Genomic DNA, 23999 nt, shown 5'->3' on the forward strand with positions numbered 1-23999 from the left:
CGCACCACTGCACTCCAGCCTGGGCAACAGAGCAAGAGCGAGACTCCATCTCAAAACAAAACAAAACAAAACAAAACAAAACAAAACAAAACAGGCTTTCTCAGGCTAGGCTGGAGGCCAGTGCTGTCTTAGGGAGGCATCAAATCAGTGCCTGAGCAGTGGGGATACAGGGGTCACCCAAGTCCCAGCTGCCATCTTGCAGAAGAGGTACAGTATACACCCTCCACGCTGGGTGGAAATTCCCTGAGGTCTGTAAGGGAGGGGTGGGACAGATATCCCCAGTCACAAGGAAGCTTTTCCCAGCCCCCAGAGCTGATGGTGAACATCTGAAGGGACCCACAGGTGGAGCAGAGGCCTTACAGGTTGGGTCAGGAAAAGAGGATGTGAGGGAGAGCCAAGACTGGGCTTCAGAACACTGGTGGTGACTCAAGGATAAAAAGACATGATCACAAAAGCAGAAGTATAGGCAGCCAGTGGACCTGCCAAGATGCCCCATCTCACCGTAATCAGCAAGGAGCCGGTGTCTGCCCCCAGTGAGGTTGACTACAATGGTTTGCTAATATGAACTGTGCACAGAGGGTGAGGGAATACTAATCTCACCCCACTGCTAGTGGGCCTGTGAATTGGTGGAACCACTTAGGAGGGGAACCCAGCAGTAACGATTACAATGAAAAAAAACCTGTGCATGTCCCATGGGAGAAATGTGGGCTGGGGTTCAATCAGCACCTTCAGCTTTCCCCTTGAAAATGGGAGAAAGAGAAGCTCTAGAGATGACATCTCCATGACAACAGTGAACATCTCCAGGCATGATGACATTATGTGCCTTGGGGTTTTACCTGGTTTGGGGTAGGCTTCCATGTTGCCATCCTCATTTGGGGAAATCTGAGGCAGAGAGAGGGTAGGTAACCTCCCCAGGGATTCTCACTACTTAGCTCTCAACCACTGTGCTCTGCTGTGTGGCAGGGGAGTGGAGGGAGGCCACTGTCTTATTGGAGAGTTAAAGCGACCCTCCCATAGATCCTTCATCTTACAGATACTGAGCCTCAGCCCTGTAGCCTGCCCAGAATTGTGCTGCTGTGGTGGCAATGCCAGCTCTGGAACCATCGCTCCTGGCCTGGTCTTGGTTTGGAAGGCCTAGAGAAGGCCAGTGGGAAATCGATTCTCCCAATTGCTAGGGGATTACTAGGAGAACATTTTCCATACATCTGAAGGTTTAGTGCTTCAAGATCCAAATGGTGGCCGGGCATAGTGGCTCATGCCTGTAATCCCAACACTTTGGGAGGTTGAGGCAGGCAGATCACCTGAGGTCAGGAGTTCAAGACCAGCCTGGCCAACATGGTGAAAACCCATCTCTACTAAAAATACAAAAATTAGCTGGGTGTGGTGGCACATACCTGTAGTCCTAGCTACTCGGGAGGCTGAAGCACAAGAATCGCTTGAACCTGGGAGCGCCAGATTGCGCCACTGCACTCCAGCCTGGGCAACACAGTGAAACTCAGTCTCAAAAAAAAAAAAAAAAAAAAAAAATCCATATGGTTTTGTGATGGTAATCTTTCTTAAAAATATATGGTCTATTTCCTTCTTTCTTTGTTTTTTAATGTTTTACTGTGGAGAATTTGAAACATACAAAAAAATAGACCAATTAGTATTCTGAGACCCCCATCACTCAGTTTCGTCAATTATCAACTCATGGCTTTTCTTGTTTTCTCTAGACCAGAGGTCAACAAACTACAGTATTTGGCCTCAGTCTGGCCAGCTACAGGCTTTAAAATTAACTTTTTAAAGAATGCAGCCACTCCCATTCATTTACATATTGCCTATGGCTGCTTTTGTGCTACAGTGGCAGAGTTGAGTTGTGGTGACAGAGATGTCTGGCCCACAGAGCCTGAAGTATTTACTATATGGCTCATTCTAGAAAAAATGCTTATCATCTTTTCTTCTAGATACCCTCATCGACTCCTTCCTCTCCCCTCATTGTTTTCCAAGCAAATCCCAGACCTCATGTAATTTCATTTAAGTAGTTCAGTGTGTTTCTCTAAAGGGAAGAATTCTTTCTTTAAAAAAAGCATAACCGCAGTACCATTATCCCACCTAAAAATATTGCTTAATATTGTCAGATATCCTGCAAGTGCTCAAATTTCTACTTGTCTCCTTGTTATCTTAAACAGTGAATATTCAACGACTCTGTGCGGAGCAACGACTCTGTGCGGAGCTAGTGCTCAAGTGTTATCTTCTTCGTTGGCTCTTAGAGATAATGGAGGGACATTTGAAGGTTTTTTATATGTGACAAAGTTCTGAGACCAGTCTTAAGGTTATAGCAACATGGCTCAGGGTTCTTTGTTCTAGGAGTGAGTTACCTAACTAAAGGTACAACTCCTCTCCAGGGTTCCCCATTCTGGACAGTTTTGGATCATTTCCTTGGTTAGGGTCAGCCTTCAGTCTGGAGAAGAGTGGAGGCAGTGTTTTGAGGAGGGAGTAGTAGCCCTTCTCCTTGGTCATGTGGCTGGACACAGCCACCCCTTTATGAATTATTAGAAGAGGATCCTCACAGGCCAAGGACTACCCAGCCGGAGACAGGCAGGCCTTTTCTCCCAGTTTGCTTCATTCCTGCAGAGGGAGTGAGTGACACAGCTATAGAACAGGGAGAAGATCATACCACACAGGTCACATCTGCTGACAGTTGCTTACCTCCTTGCCTTTGGGAACTCCAAACAGTGTCATTCAGTACCCCTCCTTGCTGTGATAAAGGCCCAAATGTGGTCTCAAAATCCTCAAATCAGAGCTTTAGTCAGAATGACATTCAGCCTTAGCAGGCAAAAATGGGGGTTCATGTCATCGTTATTTCAGTAGTTAATATTAACTTATGGGGCTGAAGGATGTGAAAACATGTTGTGGGAAGTCAGGGACCCTGAACGGAGGGACTGGCTGGAGCCACGGCAGAGGAACATAAATTGTGAAGATTTCATGGACATTTATCACTTCCCTAATAATACTCTTATAATTTCTTACGTCTGTCTTAATCTCTTAATCCTGTTATCTTCATAAGCTGAGGATGTACGTCACCTCAGGACCACTATTGTACAAATTGATTGTAAAACATGTGTGTTTGAATAATATGAAATCAGTGCACCTTGAAACAGAACAGAATAACAGTGATTTTAGGGAACAAGGGAAGACAACCATAAGGTTTGACTGCCTGCGGGGTCAGGCAGAATAGAGCCATATTTTTCTTCTTACAGAGAGCCTATAAATGGACGTGCAAGTAGGGAAGATATCACTGAATTCTTTTCCTAGCAAGGAATATTAATAATTAAGACCTTGGAAAAGGAATGCATTCCTGGGGGGAGGTCTATAAACGGCTGCTCTGGGAGTGTCTATCTTATGTGGTTGAGATATGGACTGAAATACACCCTGGTCTCCTGCAGTACCCTCAGGATTATTAGGGTGGGGAAAAAATCCTGCACTGGTAAATATGAGGTCAGACCGGTTCTCTGCTCTCAAACCCTGTTTTCTGTCGTTTAAGATGTTTAGCAAGACCATACGTGCACAGCTGAACATAGACCCTCATCAGTAATTCTAATTTTGCCCTTTTCCTTGTGATCTTTGCTTTTGTCCTTGCCCTGTTTCCTCAGAAGCATGTGATCTTTGTTCTCCCTTTTGCCCTTTAAAGCATGTGATCTTTGTGACCTACTCCCTATTCATACACTCCCTCCCCTTTTGAAATCCTTAATAAAAACTTGCTGGTTTTGCAGCTTAGGTGGGCATCATGGTCCTACCAATATGTGATGTCACTCCCAGAGGCCAAGCTGTAAAATTCCTCTCTTTGTACTCTTTCTCTTTATTTCTCAGACTGGCCGACACTTAGGGAAAATAGAAAGAACCTACATTGAAGTATTGGGGGTGGGTTTCCCCAATAGAGACATCCTGGTGAATGTTACTTAGTGTGTACAAGCAAACAGCCAAGCACTGCTCAGTGGTAAATAATTTGGGCAGAACTATAGGTTCGTGGAAGGTTGAAGATCATGGTTTTGTTGAAGGCTCAGCCTGCACAGTTGTATAACTTTCTCTAACCGTGCTTAGCAGCCTGGAGACACGATGGAGAAAAGAAGGCAGTTGGGTTGATTGGAGGCTCTTCCTGGTGGCAGTGGAAGACACATGAGCCTGGGACTTGAGGGACATTGACAAGAGTGTCTTTGAAGAGATGATGGGCCTCAGAGTCTAGGCTATGTTTTATTAGAGAGGAAAGTCAAGCCAAGAGGAGGTCAAGAGATAGGAAGAAAATGGAGATATCAAGGAAATGGAGGTCTCAAAAAGGCCAAAGAGTAAATGTAGGGTGAGTAGGATGAGGAGGAAACCAGAGAGACCAGAGAGTAGGATGTTGGAGTTCAAGAGTTCGGAGGCAATGATCAAGTCCAAGGGGTGGCCATGGTGCAGTGACTGAGGAGGAGGTGATGGTAACTGGGATAGATGAGGTCAAAGGACTGTGAAGCTAGGATGTTGGATGGGTATTTGCATGGATATCGCCATGCTGGTCAGTGACAATGGCTAGGCAGTACAGAAGGCTGTAGAACTACTTAACTGCACCTCCAAGGAACAGTGGCTTTCACATTACAGAAATAAGAGGTGGTGAATAAGAGTGGAGTAAGGAGAAAGCCACCCTCAACTTTAGACCCTGCCATGTGTGGATTGTGGGAAGATGAGTGGTTTTCATTTGATAAGGCTGAAGGGGGAGAGGTGTCCCTGGGAGAGAGCCCAGTTTCAGCTAAGCTTGAAAAATGCAGGAAGAGACCTTTAAGCATGAATTAAGATGGAGGGGGATTTGTTTACCAGACAATGGAGTATGTGTGATGGGGGAAGAAATAGTGGGGAGAAGTGCCAAGTAGAGTGAGCCCATAACAGAGTGGGGATGAGAGAGGGGGAAATGATGGGTGAGAAGAGGGGGAGTTTGCATGTTGGGTGGTAGCCAGGGACAACAGATACGGTAGTCATGGCTGAACTAGCTGACCTTAAGTTCTGCAAAGGAATCTAAGTATGATTTAGTGCTGGTGCAGGCTAGAGCTGCCTCACACCATAGGCTATTGACTGGAATTCAAAACAATATGTTGGTATTTAAGGATCTAAGAAGTTAGTCCATAAGACTCTCCCAGGAGAGTGATCACTTGGGTCTGCATTGTGCTGTTTGAAATCCTAGATAGGCCAAGAGAGGGCTTTTCTCTTACTTAAGAAAATGTCCAGCAGTGACCAGTCTGGGACAGGGGTAGAGACTCCACAAAATCATCAGGGACCCAGGCTTCCTTCAGTTATGTACTTCACAAGGTGAGGGCCTTGCCCTTTTGATCACAAAGTGGTTCATGGAGCTCATGCCTTTACAGCCACATTGCAAGCAGGAAGGAGGAGGGGAAATGCCAAAAGAGGGGTCTGTCAGCAGTAAGCCCCCTTTAATGATCCTTCCTGAAAGCCCCAAGAATTACTTCAGCTTCCATCTCAGGGGCCTCCCCATCTGTAAGAGAGGCTGGGAAATGCAGTCTATTAGTTGATCACATTGCCTACCTCCCCCTGCTAAAAATCTATTTATATGTGGTCATATTGGTAGGGAAAAAGATGAGAATGGATATTGTGTAGGCAACCATGAGTCTCTGCTGCAGACTTTAGAGAAACATGAAACTTAACTGAGCTTTGTGCACTGATTTTCTATCCATATGTAGCAGAGTTCCCAGGTCTCCTTATTTCATTTCTGGTTTAACATTTCTTCCCTTAACCTAAATCACTGGGGCACTGTCTTTCATTGTAAGTTCTCCCCTCCATTGTCCTTTCTTTTTTTTCCTTTTTGAGACAGGGTATCACACTGTGGCCCAGGCTGGAGTACACTGGTGTGATCACAGCTCACTGCAGCCTCAGCCTCCCAGGCTCAGGTGATCCTCCCACTTTAGCCTCCTGAGTAGCTAGGACTACAGATGCACACCACCATGCCCTGCTAATATGTTTAGTTTTGGTAGAGATGGGGTTTTGCCCTGTTGCCCAGGCTGGTCTCGAACGCCTGTGCTCAAGAGATCCACCTACCTCCTCCTCCCAAAGGGAGTTGCTGGGATTACAGGCGTGAGCCACCATACCCGGCCCCATTGTCCTTTCTTCTAAGCCACATTATGCTCTCAAATGTCCTTGGTCATGGAAGAGACAGGAGGTCGTCTTCAAGTTCTACCAGAATATCAGAAATCACCTGTATCAGTTAACTTTTGCTGTGTAGCAAACTATCCCAGAATTTAGTGGCTTAAAATAACTATTTTTATTCTCTCTTAGGATTCTGTGGGCTGATTTGCCTTAGCTGGGCAGTTTTTCATCTGGTCTCACCAGAAACATAATTTTTGTGGTTTCTGTAACTAGCAGTTATCCTAACAGATACAGTTATAGTCCTATATAGATTTTGTATGCCCCAATTCTCTCACACTAGGGAAAAACAATGTGGTCCCCACCCCATCTTAAAAGGTTGTGTGTGTTGGTTGTATTAAAGAGAACATCATTGAAGAAGAATTACTTAGGGTTTAAGTATTCAAAAACCTTCAAGAGTGGGGTTTTAATTTTATATTAAAATTAAATTTTAAAGATTAGTAAGTGGATCACCTCTCTTTTTTTCCTTCCGTGGGTCAGTGCCTTAATTGCTTTAGGTAAAAGAGAGCAAATATCTGGAGAACCTTCTGTCTGGAGGGTGTCTTAGACCTGTTTCTAACCCAGGATCTTAAACAGAATATAAAACTGTCTTCGAGGAATACACTCAGGATTCCTACACAAAGCTCTTCCTGAATTTGGAAGAAAAGAGTAAGAAAAAGAAGTCATCCATGATTCTTTGAGTCCTGCTACCTGCTCATTTAGTTTTAGGTAGTTCTCTGAGGCTTTGAGCTCAACAATATATGCTGGCTGGGAGCGGCGGCTCACTCATGTAATCCCAGCACTTTGGGAGGCTAAGATGGGAGCATCACTTGAGGCCAGGAGTTCAAGACCAAACTGGGCAACATAGCAAGACTTCATTTCTAAAAAATAAAAAACAAACAAAAACCCCAATATATGTGAATCTGCTTTGTAGTTATAAGGCCTAATAAAACAGTCATATTTTCCCAAAATAGAAAGCACCTTTAAAGAATATGAAGTAATAGTGAAAAGAATAAAAAGTACATTTTTCAGAAAAGCAAATAATCATTTACGTAAGTAAACACAGAATCAAAAACATATTTTCTTACTTAGACAAATTAAACCATGACACAAGATGATAATTTGGATATTATTATTACAAAGAATTTAAATATACAAGCTTGGCTATGAAAGATCCAGCTAAGCCACTTAGGCAAAAGTCTATCTTTGATGTCATAGTTTCCAAGAAGTATCATAAGAGTCAAAGAGTTAAACATTTCTCTGTGCTTTTATTTCTGTTTTCTAGAAATGTTGTAGAGAGAAGCTCATCAACTTACGTATACAAATCAGATATACTGGGGAGGGGAGATAAACTAACAGTTCCATATTTTATAACATAATGTGGAAAGATTCAGAAATGAATGAGGAGATACAGTGATACTATATTTAAAGCAAATATTGGCATATCTTATACAAGAAAGGCATCTTATAATAATATTTCTGTTGGTACATTATAATTTTTCAGCTAGTAATTCTAAAATGCCAGAGGTCCTATGATTCAATATTAAAAAAACCAGGGAACTGACATACAAAGTCAAATATAAAGATAGTAACATTCAGTCATCCACAGATAAAAGGCTATCTGGACATAAGCCTGAAACAAGCAAGACGCCATCCACTGCGATTTCACCGGTTTTGCCCTTGCCACGTTCTGCTTCAAAAACGATCTAATAATGAAGAGAGAATAAAAAAATTACTTCAAACTGTTCAAAACAATGTTATAATCAAGCTATTTAATAACTATTAACTTGTGTCCCTATTGCATAGAAACCGGCTTCGACATTGAATATACAGTAATAGATTATTTTTTAGATGTCAGGTGTCTGCACTGAGAGAACTACATTTGGTGAAAACAAGGTCATAGCAAAGCCCACATGGATTCTGAAAAACCCTATAAAGCTGGGAGGAAAAGGAAATTTTGGAATTCCCATTTAAAAGAAAAGCAAAACAAAAATTAAAAAATGGTTTTCTTTACAAAAACCAAGTTAGAAGAAACTTAATATTCCCCTTGAACATCTAATAAAAAACTATATAGTCAAGGCCGGGCACTGTGGCTCATGCCTGTAATCCCAGCACTTTGGGAGGCCGAGGTGGGCAGATCACGAGGTCAGGAGATCGAGATCATCCTGGCTAACACACGGAGAAACCCCATCTCTACTAAAAATACAAACAAATTAGCCGGGCGTGGTGGCGGGTACCTGTAGTCCCAGCTACTCAGGAGGCTGAGGCAGGAGAATGGCATGAACCCAGGAGGCAGAGCTTGCAGTGAGCCAAGATCACGCCACTGAACTCCAGCCTGGGCGACAGAGTGAGACTCCGACTCAAAAAAAAAGCAACAACAAAAAAAAACACTATACAGTCAAAAGGGAATTATTTTGATATATTTAGATTTTGGTAGTTTATAAGAGTGTAATTATTTTTCTTAAAATATTGGTTAATGTATTTGGAGATTATCTGGAATGTTGTTTTCATGTGTTGAAAATATTTCATAATATGCTATAATCACTTTTGTCTAATAAATTTATTAATCAAAAGAGAAACAAACTTCTTTATAGTTTAGAAATTTCGATATAGAGAGAACAGAGGATAAATACTAAAAAAGTCATCTTCAAATTGGACACAAAATTACAGGGGACTCATTTACCAAATTAAGGATATACAGTGACTATATTCATTCATTTATCCAAACATGTTTTCAAAAAATATAATTAAAATCAATATTTGCTGAATGAAGGTTTTATTTATTTATTTATATTTATATTTATATTTTTTTGGAGACAGAGTCTTGCTCTGTCACCCAGGCTGGAGTGCAGTGGCACAATCTCAGCTCACTGCAACCTCTGCCATCCAGGCTCAAGTGATTCTTGTGCCTCAACCTCTGAGTAGCTGGGATTATGGACATGTGCCACCATACCCGGCTAATTTTTTTAATTTTTAAATTTTTAATTCTTTTAATTTTTAATTTTTTAAAATTTTTAGTAGAGCCAGGGTTTCACCATGTTGGCCAAGCTGGTCTCTAATTCCTCAAGTGACCCACCCACCTAGGCCTCCCAAAGTGCTAGAATTACAGGCATGAGCCACTGCACCTGGCCTGAATGAATGTAAGTTTCTTCAATATTGTAATTAAAAAAAAAAGTTCATGTTAATTTTATAATCAGCTAAAACACTAGAAATACTTGTTAAATTCAATAATTATGAAAATAATAATAGCTACAATTTATGGAGCACCTATCCAGTAACATTCACTCTAAAGAGAAGTATGTCTCCCATGCCTCCCATAAAGAGGGGACTAGGCCTAGAGGGTTTCTACAATTCTCAGTATCTGAAATAAGCAGATTTAGAGGACAACAAAATGATCCTGTTTCAAAGATGACTAAAGTTACCCTGGAACAAATATTTTAGAGGGAAAAGAATAATTTGGAACATGTTATTCTTTAAAATAACACACACATATAGCCTATCAAAACGAAATTCAACAATAGCCTATGTATACTGCAGTTACAGATAAATAAAAATATACATTCACGTGCAAAGTAAAATGTGAAGTATAAAAGCACTGATGTTACTGTAGTATGATTATGAATCTTTACTTATTTTCAATAAAGTAATTTCCTTTAGTCATTTCTAAACTTTTTAAGTTCAAACTTATATAAATTCAAACTTGTATAAATTGGCATTTTAAAGAAAGATCCTTTAAGAATCATGCTCACACAATGCCATCATGCAATTATTCACTATCCCCAGCACCATCTCTTTTTTGCTTAATAAAGAATTACAGAATAGTTTTCAGAAATGAAGCAACTTTAGGCTTGCTGTCATCCCCGTATCCAGTTTTCTCCGGTTCTCCAAAGAGGAGAAACCTCAGGGAACAAATGGAGATGACAAGGGTCTATGACTGCTCACTACCTGGGCTGCTCTCTTTTGCTCTCAATCTGAGTGCATTTTCTTGAGAACTATTGGAAACAAGTTATTACTAAGCAGCCAGTGATAGCGTAACTGGGTAAAGAAGTTTCTTTTTCCTCTAGTCTCAGGAGGGAACTGCTTTCAGAAAGATGTTCCTTTTGCGCCCAAAGGAACTTTTTTTAAAAAGTAGGGGTGAGCCAAACAGCAGACCCCTCACAGCAGCTGCAATGGGTGGGATAATGAGGGTGGCTATGTCTATATCTTGGCATATGGTGGCTTTTCCAACACTAAGACCCCTGACTGATAACCCCTGGATAACTAGAAATAAATGTCAGGATAATTAATTGACATACTAATTTTGTGTTTTTCACTATATTTTTACCTCCTCTGTTCCCCCCAAAATTAGGCAGGATTTTAATGTTCCTTTTTATCAAGGAGATTTGGGATATAACAATCAAAAGCAGACTTTTCTGGAAGACAGTCCCTTTCCTGACGTTTGTTACCCACAAGCTTAACTTTCTGAGACTGTGGCTGAAGGTAGAAGGTTAAAAGGAGAAGTGGTCAGGGGAGCCATGAGATTCTCCAGGACTAGGATGCTGCACCACTGCATCTCCCTGGCACAGCCGTGGGCAGAAAATGGTTGCCTGATGTTCCCATTGAGGCTAGATTCTCAGCAACAAGGTTCCAACCCCTGTAAAGGTTTCTGTGTCTGGGCCTGGCATGGAAGTTGAAGAGACGAGTGACTTCAAGGGCCACATATGTGCAGAAGATGTGGGTATCCATGGCCCTCATGATGAAGTAAAGATGTGCTGCCCCCTTCTTAATGTCTGGACCACTTTTAGCCTTTCAAAAGCACAGGCTACTCTAGGGAGGGGACCCCTAACCCAACCCTGAATGAGGAAAGCCAAGATTGAATTTCCCCCCAGCCTAATGGGATGGGGTTTTGGATTCAGAAATAGTTTGATTTCGAGAAAGCAATGTGACTTACCTTGTATGCCCAAGTTTATGCAGCAAGAGTCACATCTGTTACAACTGTCCACAGCCAATATGACATTGCTAAACTGGAATATATTCTTTAGTCTGGATTAGTCAGCTTCCTTACCCTTCAATATCCCCCCATCAAGATTTCCCCTAGAACTGAAGAATTCAGGGAACAGATGCCTGGGTCTGAGAATGCCTCTTATGAAAGCACTGCTGTGTTCCAGTGTGATTGCTGGCCAGGCTCTTTGGGGGCATGTCTACAGAAATGTGCATTTAAAAAAAAGTCACTGTTTTGATAGTATACCCTCCCTGCAAGCTACCATGTTATATAAAAAATATTCTCCATCACATGAATTCAGTCAACATGAAAGTAATTATGAATGCTGTGCAGAGGCATGTTTCAATTCTCCAGCAGGGGATATAATCCATATATAGCACGGCTCAGTGCCACAGTCCCCAGACCATGCCGCAAACACAACAAGAAAAACACGTGGATTGGATTTGTATTGCTGTAAATGTATTGCTATAAGAATAAACTCAAATTAATGCATGTATCATTCCTAAACAAGCACTGGCTGCTTTTACCACAGAGGGGAAGAGTGGTTAGGAAATTCATTAACTGGTACCCAACATATACTTTTATTTATAGTCATGTCTTATGATATATTTTAAATACGATGTTCTGCTTTAATTAAAGTATGACATGTAAATGAAAAGATGTTAAATTTGCATTAGTCATCTTTTATAAGCAAAGTATAAATGGAATCCTAATACATGGATCTACTAATTGTTCTTCCTATTATCACCGCTTCATGTACCTTTTTCTAGCTTTCACCCTTTTTCCTTCCCACCTTGACCAAACTTTTTATTTGTTTGTTTGTTTGTTTGTTGTTGTTGTTGTTTGAGATGGGGTTTCACTCTTGTTGCCAAGGCTGGAGTGCAATGGCGTGATCTCAGCTCACTGCAACCTCCGCCTCCTGGGTTCAAGTGATTCTCCTGACTCGGCCTCCTGAGTAGCTGGGATTACAGGCATGCACCACCACACCTGGCTAATTTTGTATTTTTAGTAGAGACAGGGTTTCTCCATGTTGGTCAGGCTGGTCTTGAACTCCCAACCTCAGGTGATCTGCCTGCCTTGGCCTCCCAAAGTGTTGACCAAACTCTTTATAACGTCCACAGTGGCTGCCTCCAGGCTCTGATCCCTTCCCTTTTCATCTTTCTGAAGTGTGACCGTTGACCCTTCCCCTCCAAAGAAAGAACTCTTGCAAAGGTCACTAGCCACCGCCTGATGGGTCAAACTCAATAGACTCTTTGCCATTTTTATTCTGTTTGTTCTTTCTCAGGGTTTCATCCACTTGACCAACTTCCTCTTAAAACTCTGTTTCCTTTTCCTTTATTAAACCCACTGTGCAATAAAAGATTAACTCAGTAGGTCTGGGTTGTCCAAACCCTACACATTCCAAAGAAAGGTTTGGCCCTTGACTGGTTCTTAGGAGATAACCTCTAAGCCCTTGTAATAGCCTCTTTGATTAAGAGTGCCTTTGTTTACCTGAGGTCTTGGACCATGCCAGATAGTTTATGGTAACCATGTGACTTATGGTAACCATGTGACTTATGGTGGGTGCCTTGAGTCACATGGTATCAACTTGACCACTAGAGAGGCTGGAGACTAGATAACTAAAGTCAGCTACGCAGGTGATCACATGGGCAGACTGACCCCCAACAAAATCCTTGGACACAAAAGTTTGGGTGAGCTTCCCTGGTGGGCAATACTTTGTGAGTGTCATCACGCTTGTTGCTGGGAGAATTAATAGCTGCCCATATGACTCTACTGGGAGACAAAAACCGCAAGCCCCTGCCTGGTCTCTCCTGGATCCTACCCTATGTGTCTTTTCCCTTTACTGATTTTAATCTATACAAACTGTACTTGTGAATATAACAGCTTTTCTGACTTCTGTGTGAGTCCTTTTAGGGAATCACTGAACCTAAGGGTGGTCCTGGGGACCCTGACAATAGCCACTCTCTCAGTTCAGTTTAAAAAACATTAAAAAAAAATCACCTTCTAGCTGCCATTAATTGTGGTAAGTTCTGGGCATAGAATGAATGAGCATGACATTCTTTTACATACTATGGAATGTATAGCCTGATTTGGAAGGATGTTGGTGAGAGGAGCCTGACAAACAGGTTATTTCCATAGAACGTGATATGCATATGCCAGATAAGTATCCATGAGTTGTGCCAATTAATCACCTTGCCTATTCAGCTCCAGAAAGTATTCTTTAAGTGTAGGGAAAAAGTCTTATCGTTGTATCCCTAATGCCTACATACTTCAGTACATGTTTTGTTTCATTTGTTAAATCATTGCAAAAGAATGCAAATACTGAGTTTAATCATTTTTTTCCCACTTACGCTTTTGGTAGCATCAGTTCCTTGATACAACTGAATTTTCCCTGTCTTCCACTTTTCATCCTCACTCGTGGTCTCCTCCCACGCCAGGGCATTGTTACTGTTTTTCACAAACACTCGAAGTTTTCCGACTTTATCTCCGGCCAGCCGGTAACCAAAGAGCAAACAGAAGTTGCTTTGGGGCTGCAGGTCAGGGAGGAGAAGTTTCAACCGGCCAATGTCTTTCTTGTGACCTGCCAAGGCCGGAACTGCCATATAGTAGCCAATAGCTTTAAGAGAAAGGAAAAAATGCACAATTAGTGAGGCAATTGTAAGGAGTTTGGCTTTAATGTATAAAAAAGCTATAAAAAGTGAACAGTCTCCTATAGGGAAAGCTGAAGTCCTCTTCACTTTGAACATAGGAACAAAAGTTTCATGCTAAAATGGATTTTAGGGATCACACAATTGATATCTTTTGTTATACAGTCAAGCAAACTGATGGGTAGAGAAACCGAGGAATTTTTTTGCATTCACAAAGCTTCGTAGTAGCAGATATGGGGTAAGAATCTAATTAAATGATCCTTTAGCACTGCGGGTAATCTGCAGTTGATGGAGAACTTGTGTTCCATAATTTCATTTCCATTTTGGTGACTTAAAACTTAGAATGCATTTCCCCACTGAGTCAATGACATGTAAGATGATCAGCTCCTTAAGTGGGTCCAGAGTGTGGCGTTTAATCCAAAACACATCTGCACCTGTACTAGTGGTTTCATGGAGCTCAACTACCATGTGTAACATATCACTCCAATTTCTGATTTAGGATGACAGGAACACTCTCCTCCAAATCCTGCAAATCTTCTAAGTATCTTTTAACCTGTGGTGTAGTGGACTTTTGCTCATCTCCAATCTTCAGGTTGTGGCTTTGATGAACTTGGGCAAAAACTCCCAAAGAGTAGGGTCTGAAGAAGTTGATAAGAAGGAAAAATTTCTATGAAAGCCAGGAATAAGACATTGGGGAATAGGTAGTCTTCTGCTACTACAAATCGGAGATACTTGCAGGACCCAGGCTGACATTGCCTTAGTTTTCAATGCATCCAGAAACTGGTCTTCTTCCCCAGCTAGTAGGGTATCCAGATTTAGCAAATAAAAATACAGGATGCCCAGTGGAGTTTGAGTTTCAGATAAACTACATGTCCAAGACATACTAAAATGTATTAATTGTCTGTCTGAAATATAGGCATCCTATACTTCATCTGGCATCTCTTTCAGCTATGCTCTCTCTTCTGTCACCTACTGTGGCAGGTTTCCCTTTCTCTCCCAGATAAAGCCCACTTTGAGCTGTCTTTGTGGTTTTATCCCTCTAACAATGCTAACTAATTCATGTCTCTTTTCTTTTCTTTTTCTTCTTTCTTTTCTTTTTTTCTTTTTTTTTTTTTTTTTTTTTTGAGGTAGGGTCTCAATCTGTCACCCAGGCTAGAGTGCAGGGGTGCCATTATAGCTCATTATAGCCTCAAATGCCTGGGCCCAAGTGATCCTTCCACCTCAGCCTCCTGAGTAGATGGGATCACAGGTGTATGCTGCCACACCTGGCTAATTTTTTCTTTTTCATTTTTTTGGTTTTTATTTTTTATTATTTATTTATTTATTTGGAGATGGAGTCTTGCTCTGTTGCCCAGGCTGGAGTGCAATGGTGCAATCTCAGCTCACTGCAACCTCTGTCTCCCGGGTTCAAGCGATTCTCCTGCCTCAGCCTCCTGAGTAGCTGGGATTACAGGCACTCAGCACCACGCCTGGCTAATTTTTGTATTTTTAGTAGAGACAGGGTTTCACCATGTTAGCCAGGCTGGTCTTGAACTCCTGACCTCAGGTAATCCACCTGCCTTGGCCTCCCAAGGTGCTCCCAAAGTGCTGGGATTACATACATGAGCCACCGCGCCCAGCCTATTTTTTCAATTTTTTGTAGCGATGGTATCCCTCTATGTTGCCCAGGCTGGTCTCAAACTCCTGGGCTCAAGTAATCCTCCTGCCTTGGCCATGTTATTTTTTCATATTTAGCTGTACAGAGGGAATGAAGAACTCACCTAGAGATCCAATGGAGGTGCAGGAGGAGCGGGGGTATGATTTGAATGATGCAGAAGCTGAAAACCCTAGAGTTATTTGTGAATTGAGTGTTTGTAAATAGGGAACTTCCCATGGACAGAAAACTCAACGTAAGACTTAACATAACCCTATATCAGCTGTGGAGGTCCTGGAATAACCTATGGGCTCCCAATACGATATAGCTCTGGTAGACATAAATTTAGAGATGCAATTATGGAAGAAAAGAGAAACTCAGGTTAGTTATCAACAAGATAGCTTTTCCAGTGATATGGTGTTTTCAGCCTGGTTAAATTTGCCCTTTGCTTACACTGAATCTTTAGTAAAAGTCCCATTCACACAACTGCTGTGTGAGATGTATCCCCTCTCCCCTAACCCCAAGTTCAAAAAGGAATTCTTGTTGGGATATCTAGGTTTTCTGATTGCATGTGAGGGCATGAAAGGAAAGCTGTTGGGGAGGAATTAGTCTAGAGGAAGGATCTAAAAGAAGGATCTTTTAACTGAGGGCTGAGCCTATACATCCCCAAAGAAATAATTTGATTGATAAGTAACTGGAGTCCCTGAAGGTGTAACAGTTTTCTTTAATTATATAGTCAGTCTTCGGGAGACAGAGATTCAATTTGTGCTCTAAATGGGATCTGCAAGGCAAACACTAAGGGGATAGTTAGGGTCCATCAATAGTGTTTAAGTAGGCAACGGGAAGGGTGAAAAATCCACAGCTCACAGATAAGATTGAGAAAAATTCAAGGACAGGTGGCTCAAAAGAAATCCTCAAGCAACAAACAGAAGGGAAAGCTCAGTTCAGGAGTTCAGGTCATTGACTTGATGTTCATTATGGTTTTCATGCTTTGAGGGGCCACTCTACTAAAACACCAGTTTTAGGTAGAGGTCATATTTCCTTTCAAGATTTATTTCCCCCATGAAAACAAAACAAAACAAAAACTATGAGATGCCATGGCTGGTAAACTGGGAAGAAGAAACCACTTCTTTCTACCTTTTCCCTAACTCTCCCAAACTTTATACAAATCTCAACATCTCTCTCTCAGCAGAAGGAGAGTGAATATGGAAGAGGTTTGCTCCCATAGCCTTTGTGGAGGCAGGTGTGTGGGAGAGGGATTAAGTAGGAGAATATATGCTGGACCAAGTTAGTCATCTATCAAGGGAGAGCTCGGAAGGTCTAAAAGTTTCCAAAAATGAAAAACAACCCTGCTCTGATGAGTAATGGGAATAACAACCTGTCACTCACGGAGGGCCTTCTATCTCTTCACCATATTGCAGAACATGAAATTGTCAAATATAAATACCATTATCTCGATCAGCAGGATTCCAGTCAAAATCATCTTCTCTATCCTGTTTCCAGTCACAGATCCCATGATCGAAGCTGCAGTCAACCGAGATATTTAAATCTGCTAAAAAGAAAGAATGCATTTCATAACCCCTAAGAGCATTAGGAAGATGTCTAACATTTGGGGCTTTGAAAGGCAATACCTTGTTTTCAGTTGTACAGAGTACAGATCATGACATACCCTGTTTTGAGTTATGTCTGTGGAGCCATACTGAACAAATTCAGTTGTGATCTTAAAAAAACAAAAAAACTTTGGGAGGCTGAGGTGGGCAGATCACGAGGTTGGGAATTCAAGACCAGCCTGGCCAACATGGTGAAACCTCGTCTCTACTAAAAATACAAAAATTAGCTGGGCATGGTGGCAGGCACCTGCAATCCCACCTACTCGGGAGGCTGAGGCAGGAGAATTGCCCAGGAGGTGGAGGTTGCAGTGAGCCAAGATCGTGCCATTGCACTCCAGCCTGGGTGACAGGGTAAGACTCTGTCTCAAAAAAAAAAAACAAAAAAAAAAACAAAAACAAAAACCAAAAAGCCAAACCAAACCAAAACAAAACCCTTTTTAAAAAAAAATAAGTAATGGGTGAGAACCCCATGCACAAAGAGAAACAGAATATAAGCAATTGTTTATCGTTCAGGCCAGAAAATAAAATATCTCCTACCCAAATAAACCAGTAAAGACCTTGCCGGAACTTTCTACCTTCTTTTCTTTTTCTTTTTTTTCTTTTTTTTTTTTTTTTGAGGCGGGGTCTTGCTGTGTCATCCAGGCTGGAGTGTAGTAGCATGAACACAGTTCACTACAGTCTCTACCTCCTGGGCTCAAGTGATCCTCCCACTTCAGCCTCCTGAGTAGCTGGGACTATGGACACATGCTACCACGCCAGCTAATTAAAAAAATTTTTTTGTACAGATGGGGTCTCATTGTGTTGCCCAGGCTGGTCTTGAACTCCTGGGCTCAAACGATCCACCTGCCTTGGCCTCCCAGAGTGCTGGCATTACAGGTGTGAACCACCGTGCCTGGCCTCTAAATTGTTAATGACTGCCTTGTTTAGATGTGTCAGAGAAGTATAACAGTTCATTCAGCTAGTTTTAAGTTTTGAACCAGTGCCTGTGGTTACTTTTATGTAGATCCTGGCCCACTGTCTGTTTTTATAAAGTTTTATTGAAACACACTATGCCCATTCATTTGCATAACATCAATGACTGCATTTGAGCTACAATGATGGAGTTGAATAGTTGTGAAAGTAGTTTATGGCCCAGAAAGCTTAAAATATGTACTATGTAGCCCTTTATAGAAAAAAGTTGGCTGACCTCTGATGTAGATAAATACCACTGGGAAAGGGGGGGTGAAGAATGAGATAGTTTTGATTTATAACTAAGGCTAGCCTCTGGCTCTGATTTTGGGGCTTTATATGTTAATGCTGGGGAAGAAAGGAATGGTAAGGAAAGGGAATAGGGTAAAAAGGAACACAGCAGCAGCTGATTCTTGACTCATTTTGATTTGCCAAATATTTTATATCATTTGATTAGGTTGTTTAAAAAAACGTCTAGCATCAGACTCATTTTCAGGAAACTAAAACTGAGGCTCAAGTTCTGCAGACACTGAATGCTGGAGTTGGACCTGAATCCCAAATCAGAATGCAATCCAGGACCTTCCATCTTGCACATATCCTAAGTGAGCACACATGGTCCCTTTCCTCACTTTCCTTTCTTCTTAACTCCCTATTTTTTCTCTGTGCGGCAAATATATTTTCTTTCTAGTCCCAGTTTTAAAAGTAAAAGATGCCTTGCTTCCAGTCTTCAGTATTCTTTAATGAGTGCTAATACTAGTTAGTTAGATAGTTGATGTTATTATCCCACAAATAGTGGAATATCAGTTTTTCAGTTGGTTTACAATTGTGGTGGTATGTTTCTCCCAAACTCTTCCCCTTCCTCCACATGGGGCAAGCGGGTATGTAAATTGAGATGATGGAACAGTATATAGCAAACTATTCCATAAAGAGATAAAACTCAAGGCTTTGGTCTCACAGGCACATTCTTTCATTTGTATAGCACTTCATGGTTTGGAAAGTGCTTTCAAATATATTCTCTGGTTTAATCTACACTTGCCTTGAAGCAGATGCTGTTGGTGCCACACCAATATCTGTCAGTACCTATATTCTCTTGCAGGCATGTGGCTTTCTACTGGAAACACTCACAACTCTCTGTGTGAGGGTACTCTCTGCTTGGAGCATTCTTGGCCCACCAGGTGGGCTAGAATGCTGGGGAGTCATTTTCCCAGGGACAGCCGTAAACCAGTGATGGACAGGAGTTGTTGGATAGATATCTCCATTTCCTTGCCTTTGGAAAGGACCACTAAGTGCTGGAATTGAATGTGGGCTAAAGTCGCATTGGAATTCAGGCTTTCCCTGTCTTGTCGAGGGTCCAAGTGAGATCAAGTTTCCCCAGTGGTGCCCTTCCTTGCTTTCATGCCAGGCCAGGAGCACCAAGGAATCAGCACCCTCCTGGGAGCAGTCTTCAATCAATGCCAGATGGGAGTTGGTATATATATGACCCAGCCTCCTTATTCCTTCAGTAGGATAATTCTGAGCCATGTGTTCTACACAGGCTTCTGGAGTTTCCCAGTGGGATTGAGCTCCAGTTGCCCACAGTGGAAACTTGCCTGATAACGTACCCTTTATTGCCTCCTTCTCTCCCCACCTCACTTCTGCACACCCCCAGCCACCATTTCCTGGGATCATCTTCCACATAAACCGCTTGCACACAAATTCTTATCTTGGGGTCTATTTCTGGGGAACCCAGCCTAAGACAGCATCTAAGAGATGAATATTGCTCTTATTCCAATTTTACATATGAAAGCAAGGAGGCACTGCAAATCCAAGTGACCTGTCCAAGGCAAACAACCAGTGGAAGAGTTGCAGTACACATCTGAATCTTCCGGTTGGGACTGAGCTTTCTAGGACAACTTACTCAAGGACTGTTGAAATTACAGGGTCATATGGTCATGTGCAAAATTTTAACCTTTCTGTGTTTCATTAGGAATCATGGAATAGAAAATAAACTAAGAAATCTGGTGGTCTGGGGATCCAAAGAGGAGTCAATGGATTCCTTCATGTCACTTATCAAGGGTAGGCAGAGTTTGGCAGAACTTGTGAGCACCTGGAGAATGTAGCTTACCCCCTGTACAATGAAATATTTCCTTTCTAACCAGGAAAATAGGCAATAAGTTGTCTACTGCAGAGAAATAAAAACAGAATACTTAAGAGAAATATGGAAGAAAACAAAATGCCTGTAGGAGCTGGGTCATGGGTTACTAGGCTTTGAAGAGTGTTAGTAGAAGCTTCTCAGATACAATTCAGAGGACTGCATTAGAGAGGTACTTTTTTTGCAGTGGAGATGGTCCTGTAAATGAAAGGGATAGGACTGGGCAATGTACTCACAGGGTAAACACAAAAGGGAATCAATTAGCACAAGGTTATGCTAATCTTTTACTTACCACATGTATAGTGGTAAGTAAAAGGAAGTTTGAAAAGGAAAAGGTTATGCTAATGTTTTACTTACCACATGTATAGTGGGAAGTGAAAGAAAATTAGAAAATGAAAGAGATGATCAAGGCATTCATACTTATACCAAGTGAAAGGTATAAATATATAAACGGGCTTTTCCCTGAGGTATGTGTAACTTGTCATGAGTGGTGAATGTTCTAAATAAACCAAGAGGAATTAGGGATCATGCCCAAGAAACTCCAGATTATGAGGCTTTGGTAGAATGATCGCAAAAATGGTCCTGATTTTTATCCCTCTCTGAATCCACTCTCTTTGTATGACTTCACAGCTCCTTCCACAACCTTGAAGTCTACATTGGCCTTGTGACTTGGCTTGGCCAATAGAATATGGCGGAAGTGATGTTGTACCATTTCTGGGCCTAGACCTCAAAATATCTTGTGTGCTGTTGCTCTCTTTCTTGAAACCCCGCTGTTGCCTCATGAGAAAAAGCTTGGACTAGCCTGCTGGAGGATGAGAGACCACATAGAGCAGAGCTAAGTGAGTCCAATCCTCCCAACTGAGGCCTCGGGCATGTGAGAAAGCATGGCCAAGATCAGCAAAATCACGAAGCGGGCCCACAACTGACTGTATGTGGACACATGGGTGAACCCACCCAGCCTAGCTCAGAGCAGCAGAACCATCCAGCCAACCCATAGACTCATATGCAAAAACAAATATTTATTGTTGTGGGCCACTGAGGGCTTGTGGTTGTTTGTTACACAGCATTATTATGGCAATAGGTAACTGATATAGGCACTTTGGGCCAAATTTAGTACATGAAGACTTTCAGGTTGTGGGTCCTCAGGCAGCCGAATTGAAGAAAATATGTAAGTTTCTCCCATCTCCATATATACAGTCTGGCTTCAACCATTCACTCTCAGCATCAGGTGGGAGTGGTGGGGAGAAGAGAATAGCCTTACTATATTTCAATCATTAGTACCAATCACACAAGGACCTACTATTTTAATACTGGCACTGTGTGTGTGATGTAATGATTTTTCCCTTGGGGGTTTATGAATGAAGCAGGGATTCATAAACAATCATTTCACTGTATGAAGAAATGAAAACGACATGGATAACGTGAAAGAGCATACACTTGGGAGAAAGAATTATTTACCTTTATATTCCAGTTTGGAAGTTAGTGCTTTCCTTTGGACCAGAACCAGACCAAATTCACCTGCTTCATTCACCTTAGGGACTAATAAAGAACACTTGGTCAGTTAAGAAAAAAACCTTAAAGCCCACATGCTCAGAAGGTATGAATCAAATGACCAAACAAAGAAGGTTAGATCATGTATTCTAATTACAGAATATATTAGAGCAGTGTTTCCCTAACATTTCCAAATAATTCACATTGGATCCAGTTTCCTCATCTAGAACATCTTTTCCAGATATTTCCTTGGATGAAGTAGGCATCTACACTCTTGATACATCCCTTCTTACTAGGTTTTGGAAATATGTTTCTTTTTTTCTTTTTTCGAGATTTTTCACTCTCTATTAAGACAGAGAATGTCATTAATAGAGATTCTTGGATGGGTGGGCCTGTGTCTACTTTTCCTTTGGTTAAATCCATCTGGCATCTGTATATATGACCACCAGTCACAGAGCCAAGACTAGACAAGGCAAAATACAGAGGAAGCAACAAATGCCCAGCCAGAATGAATGGGAAAGTCTCAGTGTGGAGATGCAGGGTGGGTTAATATGGAAACCCTCCTGGGGAGACTGAGCCTTATAGTGGGTTCTGCACAGCAACCAGTGAAAAGGGAGTTATGGCAGTTCTCTAGTTCACGTAGAAAACTGAAGCTCCACTATAAAATTTGTCCTCCTACATTTGTCGATTTTGGCTTTTAAAATCATAACCACACAACTGTGAGGTTCCATTTTCTTAGACTAGGCCTGTAAAAGTGCCTTCAAGAAGTAAAAAGGTAGACCTTAGCTGATCCATGTGGTGAACCTCTCTTTGATTTGGGGGCATGCCTCATGGAGAGCTGGGCAGCCAAACCACTGCCCTTGCAGGACAAGCAGGCTTCCTTGGCTGGAAGCTAGAAGAGGAGGTCTGTGTCAAATAGGAAACCCCCCAGGTAGGGGAACAGGACCTCCCCTCTTTGGTTCCTAGAGCAGCAGGTTTGATTGGGTATCTGCAGAAGGTGTTCGTTTCTAGACTTTACAGAGAATGTTGCTTCTCAGGACCCAACCCATTTTACTTAAGCTGTGAAACCGGCTTTTTGTCTTCTTTCATTTGCCAGGATAAATTGCAATTCATTGTTCATAAAACATATAAAATAAAAATAACACTCACAAAACACATCTCCTCGCAGGCTTCGCTCCTCTATGTCATTCTTCAGGGCTTTCTCTTCTCTTTTCTCCTCCTCAAGCCCCTCTTTCGTTTTCTCTTCATTCCCTTTTTTATCTCCATGAGAGTTTCCGCCTCTGGAAACACTGTCTTCATAGTTGAAGGGTTGCAAGTTCACCTTAGGGGTAGGAGTACTAGTGGGTTCTGGGGTAACATTTTTAATTTTTACCTTCTTTTTCATGCTGTTTTTGTGAGCAAGCAACTTCTTGATTCTGTCTTTGATGGTACCAGGTGCTCTGAGGACTTCCTTCACAGAATTTTGAGGGATAGCTAAAACAAATAAGAGGCAAGATATTCCAAATTGGCAGATAATTAAATTACTCACAAAAATGGAGCATTTAAAAAGTGCTGAAGTGTAGTAAGTGAATGCTTCCAGAATGAAACCACATGAGGCTCTACCATTTGATAAATTAGGAATAACTATATTTGTATCTGTTTTAAGCAGTTCCAGTGTTATGGTAGTTATCTTAATTACCTTTTGTTGCTTTTGTTTTGCTTCAGAGACCACTTTAGTGAAACACCTACTACTACCCAGTTGGGCTACAGATCCCAAAGACATGGATTTGCCAGGGTCATCTAATATTTCTGCTTTCATTGTGGTATTCTTCAAAACCGGTATTGTCCTGATAGCCCTATAGATTTGTCCAAATTTGATGTTCAAAAATTACAGCTACAGCATTAGGTTGAACCATATAAATTGCTAATAATGGACCATTTGTGACCTACAAAAATGGTGACTTATGGTGCAAAATACACATACCCAATTTTCTTTCTACCTTTGAATTTTTTTCACCTCAGTCAACCATTATCTAAAGCTAAATGATTTTATTTATTAAATATTTCAGAGAGGCTTCTATACTTACTATTTTTCATTCATTTTCTATTTCTCACCGCAAAAGTAAATTACTTTAAAAATGTACCTGTAGATCAATTCTTCTTATCCCTTAGTGGACTAATGATCCTTGGAAGAAAAACGTTGGTGTCAAAGAACTCAAGAGGTACAAAAAGTTCATTTAGTCCAGGACTCTTGTCTTGTTGATGAGGCAACTGGGTGTTAAGTGACTTGCCCAAAGTCACTCATCATGCTAGGGACAGAGCTAAGATTTGGGAGTAGAGCATATGAATGACTTTTTTTCTTTCCTTTCTTTTTTTTTTTTTTTGAGACAGAGTTTCACTCTTGTTGCCCAGGCTGGAGTGCAGTGGCAAGATC

General features: G+C 41.5%; 1 protein-coding gene across 3 annotated transcripts in view; it reads right to left on the bottom strand.

The window, feature by feature from the left end:
• Positions 1–7259: 7259 nt before the first annotated feature.
• The window catches only part of EGFL6 (EGF like domain multiple 6), a 64052-nt gene continuing 47312 nt past the window's right edge, over positions 7260–23999 (bottom strand). For 2 of the 3 annotated variants that reach the window (XM_009197203.2, XM_003917413.2), the window contains 5 exons: positions 22736–23059; positions 21554–21634; positions 16854–16958; positions 13477–13742; positions 7260–7850 (listed from right to left, as the gene is read on the bottom strand). In XM_009197203.2, coding sequence (XP_009195467.1) covers positions 7740–7850; positions 13477–13742; positions 16854–16958; positions 21554–21634; positions 22736–23059 — 887 coding nt within the window. In that variant the 3' untranslated portion in view covers positions 7260–7739. The remainder of the gene's footprint in view (positions 7851–13476; positions 13743–16853; positions 16959–21553; positions 21635–22735; positions 23060–23999) is intronic. The other variant, XM_009197202.1, reaches the window with a different exon arrangement.

This window comes from Papio anubis, chromosome X, assembly GCF_008728515.1.
Source record: "Papio anubis isolate 15944 chromosome X, Panubis1.0, whole genome shotgun sequence".
Classification (NCBI taxonomy): domain Eukaryota; kingdom Metazoa; phylum Chordata; class Mammalia; order Primates; family Cercopithecidae; genus Papio; species Papio anubis.